This window comes from Corylus avellana, chromosome 2 (genome assembly GCF_965113065.1).
Source record: "Corylus avellana chromosome 2, dhCorAvel1.hap1.2, whole genome shotgun sequence".
Classification (NCBI taxonomy): domain Eukaryota; kingdom Viridiplantae; phylum Streptophyta; class Magnoliopsida; order Fagales; family Betulaceae; genus Corylus; species Corylus avellana.
Window position 1 is genome coordinate 15,196,246 of NC_142491.1, and position 7,584 is coordinate 15,203,829.

Genomic DNA, 7,584 nt, shown 5'->3' on the forward strand with positions numbered 1-7,584 from the left:
CTCCCTCACGTGCAAGCTAATATTTTTTTTAGTTCTTGTCATAGGGTAAGTAGTGTGGGCTCCATTCGTCTTGTGGTAGGCTCGAATACCATAAAGAAATTCGAGAGCCTAACTCATCTCATAAAACCGGTTTAATGGGAGAGGGTTGCTCATTCCTTATAAACATGCCAAAGATCTTATCCACATGCAATGTGAGATTACGCACTTAAATAACATACAATATATATATATATATATATATATATATATATATATATATATATATATATATATATATATATATATAAGGAAAATACACTTTACCCCCCAAACTTCCAAATTATTGCAATTCAACCATTCTGATTTTTTTTTTTCCCAAAATGCCCTCATCCCAAGTTTAAAAAAAAAAAAATTAAAAAATTAAGGGGTGGCTTCGGCCACCCCTAGGCCCAACTGGGGTGGGCGGCCACCCCTTAATTTAATTTAATTTTTTTTTTTTACTTTTAAATTTTTTGTTTTAACTTGGGATGGAGGAATTTTGGGGAAAAAAAAAAAAAAAAAGGTTAGAATTGTTGAATTGCAACAATTTGGAAGTTTTTTTTTTTTTGGGGGGGGGGGGAGGGGGAGTAAAGTGTCACTTTTTAAACATTGGGGTTAAAAGTGCAAATAGGTAGATAGTTCATGGGGTAAAATATATACACCCGGTATTTCCCGATTTTTATCGGGTGCCAAAAATCGGGACCAGAACTGGGGTCTCCGGTTTTTGCTTTTTTTGCAACCAGAATGGGAACCGGAACCGGATCCCCAATTCCCCGGTATTTTTTGACACCCCTAGGAGTGGTGGTGTCCTGATCCAACTTTCCCTCCGAGAGCTCATCCTCCCCTCCATTCTTAATAAAGCGAGAATGATTCTCTTTTATCTAGAGCTGTAACTAAGCATGCTCATTTTGCCAATGATGCTGAAAAAGCTATCTACATCGACCGCCTCATCACAGTCATCATTAATGCATCCTTGTTTTAGCAGTCCAACCATCAGATTGCATCACATACTGCTTTCAAGGCGACACTCTCTTCAACCTTTTGGTCAATAAATTATGATATCGGATTTGTTTCAATCCATTTCCAGCTTTATTTTTAGGTTTAATTTCATGCACTGTAATGACTATTTTGGAGGTGTTTGTTGCTGTCCCCACCCCCTCCTTTTGTAATTTTATTATTTTGCTCTGAAAAAAATAGTTATAAGCAAACTAACTCAATTAGACAAGCAAGTAAAAAGTTACATAAAAGCCCACCAAATACACACCTTTCCACACATTACAAAAGACAATAACATGGAATTGTCTATGATCAGTACCTTCCCAACATTAACTGAAAATTCAATATAATTCTCTTTGAAGAAGCCTATGATCAAATTAACCAGAAATGAAAAACCCACATCACACCATGCACAACAAATGCTTAAGCATCTCCTTTATTTCCCACTTGCACCTAAAAGTTTTTGCCTTCATTTTACTAATCTTCATTCTCGATATCCTCTTCTGCTTGATCTTCATTTTCTATATCCTCTGTGAATTTCAAATCTTCCTCAATGGGTGCTTTATCCTCTTCATCTCCTTCTTGATCAGCTAGTTTATTATCTTCTTCATCAGGGAAAAACACGTCATCAGGTTCAGCTGTCTTGGATTCTGTCGGTTTGACATCTACTTCTGTATTGGCCTGCTTTTCTTCAACAACAACAGGAGACTCCTGTGTTGTTTCTTCTTCTCTTTGGTTAGTCTCCTCTGGAACTGTTGCAGCGTTGGCCTAAAATATCACCATGTCATATAATTTATTAGGATCAAGAGCTTGTTGAAAAGGTCAGCCATTTGGAATAGAAATCCTATTACAAGAAAACTAATTAGTTTGAGAGCGTTATTTGACACTGCGATTTTACGAACTAAAAGTGTGGTTTTAAATCAAATCGTAGAAAATGTATTGTTTTGAGGGTACGTTTTTAAAAAAATTGCGATTTGAAAACATATACAAATCTGCGTTTTCATATTGCAAGCAAGTAGTATGTTGTTAAAAATATGCGATTTTGAAGGTCAGACTATAATTTTACCAAACGCTTAACAACATTTTTAAAAATCAAATTATTTTAAAAGTCGAGTTTTCAAAGCGCACGTTTTGAAATTGCAAACCTAAATAGACCATTTATGTGGCATATGAAGTTGTCTTTCATGCTATATTTTATGCTACCTAAGTAGAAAATATGTTTTTCAAAATGGATCCACATGTATCCATTCATCCCAACTCCAAGTCTCAAGTCTCAAATGGAGGTTCAAAATGGATCCACATGTTCATAATACACTCTCTACGATTATTTTAATGAGTCTTAATTAAAAACAAGATAGGTGCTACTTTCATAGTGAATCAAGGATTATTATGAAAATCATTTGAGGAAACGTTAATACTAACTTTCATTTAGGATTTCTTAGCGAAAAAAGAAAAAGAATAAAGAAAATACAACTTTTATTCATAACTTTGAAATATATAATTGTTAACGTTAATTTCTTTGTGTAACATGTAACATATATAGGGTATGCATTTACTGAATACCATGAAGTGGTCACTTGTTATCTTTTCTTTTATTTTTTGAAAGGACATTGACTTGTTATCTAAAATTTGGATTTTCTTCCGTTGAAATGAACTAGAGAAGATCATGCCCTTTAAAATGGAAGGGTAAAATTGTCCAAAAAAAGTGAAATGACAATTTTATTCTTCTATTTTAAAGGAATGACTCATCTCCAATTCATTATGATTCATGTTATATATATATATATATATATATATATATATAAAATAATAGCAATCCTTTTCAAAAAGCCTTTGCCGGACTAGCTAGTATATAAAAGCTAATCACTTTAGGTTCTTATGTGAAAATATGCTCATCAGCTTGCGTTATGAAATAATATATGTACTATTATATAGTGTTTGTTATTCGAAGAGATGAAATCTCTATCAACCAAATTCTGGAGAGAAGAGAGAGTCGTAAATAGAGGGAGAGAGAGAGAGAGAGAGCACCTGGAGGGAAGCCATGGGAGAGAGTTGAGGGAGAAAGATAGCAAAATAGAAAGGATAGCAGAGAGGAGAAAGTTGGAGGCACGTAGCTAAATAAAATGAATTAAGAAGGGTGATAGAGCGCCCTTTATATATTGCCCTAAAAGGGTTGATTATGTGGTCGAATCCTATATTCGACAAGTGTGTGTGGGTTCCATGGTTTCTTCATGCACACGCCTTCTCTCTCATAGTCTCTCCAATGTAAAAAGGAAGGAACAATTCATGAGCTTCGTAGACGACTTCTGGTGAGTTCCGGCTGTGGACAACTGATTCTGGCGAGCTCCGGCAAACGGCAGAGGTTTCCCAACTCTGGTGGCAACGAAAAATGAACCATGAGAGAAAGCATGCCAAAAAAAAAAAAAAGATAGAAGCTCAAATTTGAAAAATAGTTTACAGTCTAAAAAAAAAAAAGTAATATCATTTTAATTACCAAAATTAAAGGATGTTTTTCTAGTCATTTTAAAATGTTTTCAGTTTGACCATGATTTTCGGTCGTACCAAACACCGAAAAATAGAGAAAAAGATTTTTAGAAAACGTTTTACGTCGAATTCCCTAAATGAAATGATATAGTAAGAGATTTATTTGACGCATCAACATGTTTAATAGAGAAAACGATTTTCGGTTGTACCAAACACCGAAAAATAGAGAAAACGATTTTCCGAAAACGTTTTACATCGAATTCCCTAAATGAAATGATATAGTAAGAGATTTATTTGACACATCAACATGTTTAATTAATGGGAGCTGTACGTGTTTCATCAAGCCCTTCTCAAACTTAACCCTAATTATTATTATTATTATTTTAATAAGTAAACTGCTAATGCATAGTGAGAATACTACATACTACACCTCTGTCCCACCCTATCTTATTGGACAAATGTGACAGTACCTATCAATCCTTGAATCAACCTTTTGTTAAGAAAATTAACCAATAAAATAGGGGTATAATATATAGTATTATTCATTGACAACTATTCTCTTTAATAAAACAAAGATTTACTTTTTTTGAAAATATAAAGATTGTAAACGAAGAGAGAATAAAGAGGGTGGAAAAGCAACGGTAATGTTTGCCATCCCCTCCAACTCCATCATTGATTGCTTTAATCACTTGAAGAACCAATGCGAATCCACTTGCCAATAATCTAGTCGACATAATAGCAAAGCTGGAACAATTTCGTGGGTCCTGATGAGTTGAAAAATGCAAAGAAGAGGTGGTGGAGTTTCAGTGGAACCTTTTTATATGTCTAGGTTCTAATGCTAAAGTCTAAAAGAGATTTGTTCTCTTATAAGATGCATTGCCTGATGGAATGCCAACTTTTGCTGCTTTATGTACATTTCATAAAAACGATTGGATGCATGCTGCATGTGCAAATACATGGTCCATGGTTTCCTTTGCCACGTGGTTGGCCATAAATGGAACTAGTGTTGTTCATAATAAAATCAAGGCTACCCAAGTATATTGACTGTTCAAACTCGACTCGACAAATAAATATTTTAACTCAGGCTCGAATCAATCTTGACCACCCTTGTTTGAACTCGGCTTAGTAAAGTTTAGAAAGCTCGAGCTCGGTGAAAAAAAATTCAAACAAGTTGAGATCAAGCTTGAGTGACTTTACTTTTTAGCAATTCATGTGTTCATGATTTTAAATTAAAATAATAATAATAATAATAATAATAATAATAAAAAAAAAAAAAAAAAAAGGCAAATAACCGTTGTTTGAACTTGGCTTAGTAAAGTTTAGAAAGCTCGAGCTCAGTGAACAAAAAATTCAAACGAGTCGAGATCGAGCTTGAGCTAGTGACTTTACTTTTTAGCAATTCATTTGTTGATGATTTTAAATCAAAAAACAAAAAACAAAAAAAAAGGAGGGGGGGGAGGGGGGGAGGGGGTGCGCAAATAGGCAATTGTTCATTCTCAAAATTAATCTCAACATGCAAATGCTTAACCAAGCTTAAAAGAAAATAGAAAATAGATAAATCACAATGAACCAAGTTTTAAAATAACAAAAATCACATTCCATTAGAAAACAACATAATCTCAACATATGTGCATATAAAATTATAAAATCACAGCCCTAATTTTTTTTTTTTTTTTTAAATAAAAATTAAAGAGAGTAAAAATAACATGTTTTCAAGTCTAATTCACTAAGCGATGAGAAACATTAAAGTATAAGTCTTTGGCTTTAGCCTTTAGGCTTGTATATCGAATTTGAAGGTAACCCTTAAATAGGGTTGTAAACGAAAGCCAAGCTGAACTAAGTATTGGATGTTCGAACTTGGCTTGGTAGCATCATATGAGTGATCGAACCGACTAAATCTTGAGCCAAGTTTTTAAAAAATGGCCGAACTTGACTAGCCAAAAGCGTAGTTGTTCCCAATTGAGTTCGAGCAGCTAGAGCTTGATTGAGTTTTTTTTTTTTTTTTTTTTTTTAATTTCCAATTGCAAGATGAAAAAAGTTAAAATAAAAGTTAAATAGACTCATATAACAAATTTTATTAATTTATTATTGAAAATTATGAACTTTACTAATTGCCAACATTTTCTACATAAATGCACATTTTTAGTATCTTATTCATACAAATCACAATTTGCAAAGACAATCATTAAGGTTTTATGTAAATATCAACATCAACTTTGATGGTTGTCAAGACAATTTCCGGTACGGTGAATACAAGGGCAACTTTGTAATTTCCTTCTGCGCTTCTTCTTCAACTTGCAAGACAAAGGTTAAGAGAATTCACCGGGAATGTTCTGGTGGATCCTCCCCGATGATAAAGTTAGCTTCTCTCTTTACTTGTTCTAGAATCAGAAATGTATGGCGTACCTGATTCTTCATTGTGCAAGCATATTTATAGGCTAGGTTGCCTGGTGCTAACGATGGCAGCCGTGCTGAGAATCCGGGATTCTGGAGTAACCGACGAGTGAATTAATGATCTGATCTTCTGGCCGTTATGGGCTAATTATAACTGCCTTGATAATTAATGCGTATCCTGTGAATAGTTTGTAATCGCTTGGACAGTTAATGTGCATCCCATGAATGGTGCGTTAGTTTCTTGATGGGCAATGAATGTTCGACCCCTTCAATAAGCTCGGTTGTTTACTTGTCCCGAGCTTTCTTTCTACATACTTTATCTTATGTACCTGTGAATAGATGACATCCACCCCATTGTACTCTCCTCAGGCAATGCGAGTCCCGGATGGTACCGACCCCCTGTGGGTTTTGGGCTGCATAAATTATGTGTAACAGTTACCCCTCAAATTCCTGTTTTCTTAAGGACTAAGGAAAAAGAGAATTTATATGCCTCCTTCTTTCCTACCCAGGCTCTTTGTGTTCTTCTCAGGTCTTGGGATCCCTGAGAGAGCCCTACCCCATACTTCCATTGACCCGTTCTAAATATAGCTGTTACTCTTTTGACCGTTAACATTCTAATTCGACAGTTGTCTTCTAGAGATTCTTGCTTGCCCAGGATCTCTAAAGATCTTCTTGAATTCCTTCTTTTGGCGATACTTTAATGCTTTTGTTTGTTGCTCTTTAATGCGCTGCTGATTTCCCCACATGTCTTCTTCTAAGTGATCCGTGTACCTCTTTCTTTGGAACAATCGAGCGTGTGGGCTTCCGAGACAGGTGTAGGGAATTTGGTGGTTTCTCTTCCACGCCTTTTGCGGAAAATTTTAACGGTCATCTCGGTTCAACTCAAGTGCCTGCTTTTCATCATACCTCGAATAAAACGGTAGTTTGATTCACCCGAGGTCTCTTCCTTATAATTAAATACCTTTTCTCCTTCCTTCCTTCTGCCATTTCTCTTTTTTGCCTTCTGCGATTTCTGCAAGTTTTAGTCTTCCTTTGCCTGGAAACAATGTCTACCTCCAATCAACTAACTTTTTCAGATGAGCAAGTCTCCAGCGAACATTCCCCAGAGATTCCTCTGGTTTGCAAAGGAGCGAGTTCCTTGAAATCTCATTCCGCTGTTGAAGCACATCACTTGGACATTGGGTCTATTCTTTGTTTGGATCTCTCTCGCCGGCAACGATCCTGTTTTGGATAAACTTATCCTCAAACAAATATCTCAATAATGAGTAGTTAAAATAAGGGGCGCTACACTAGTGATTTGTGTCGTCAATGCGTCAGCGTGCCAATATCTTGAAAGTTGAAAGTTGAAGACTTGAGAAATGAAAAGTGTCTTCCACTCTTCTATTCCTTATGGCTTCTTCCTCTAAGTTTCGTTTCTAATAGCGTGAGTGTAGTGAAAATTTGAATATACTCACAAGTGCACAAATCGTTTCGAAATACAATGTTGCAAGTGCGAGGTCGATCACACAGGGAATTGTGTTTATGAAAACAAAATGTATCTAAACTACTTAAATCTTAACCTAGTTCCGAAAGGTGAGTGATTTTTTTCTTTTTCTTTTTTTTGAATCGAAAATAAAAAGCGTAAAATAGACAAATTGAAACTTATCAAATGACAAAGTAATAAGGTTTTGGAATGCACACTCACCAAATCAT

At 35.1% G+C, this 7,584-nt stretch overlaps 1 protein-coding gene across 1 annotated transcript; it reads right to left on the reverse strand.

Annotated features, from left to right (window-relative positions):
* Window positions 1-1,271: 1,271 nt before the first annotated feature.
* LOC132167975 (uncharacterized) lies at window positions 1,272-3,117 on the reverse strand. Its single transcript, XM_059579032.2, has 2 exons — window positions 3,043-3,117; window positions 1,272-1,782 (listed from the first exon to the last, which is right to left on the reverse strand). The coding sequence occupies exons 1-2, from the start codon at window positions 3,055-3,057 to the stop codon at window positions 1,492-1,494; spliced, it is 306 nt and encodes a 101-aa protein (XP_059435015.1). The 5' UTR covers window positions 3,058-3,117; the 3' UTR covers window positions 1,272-1,491.
* Window positions 3,118-7,584: the final 4,467 nt, after the last annotated feature.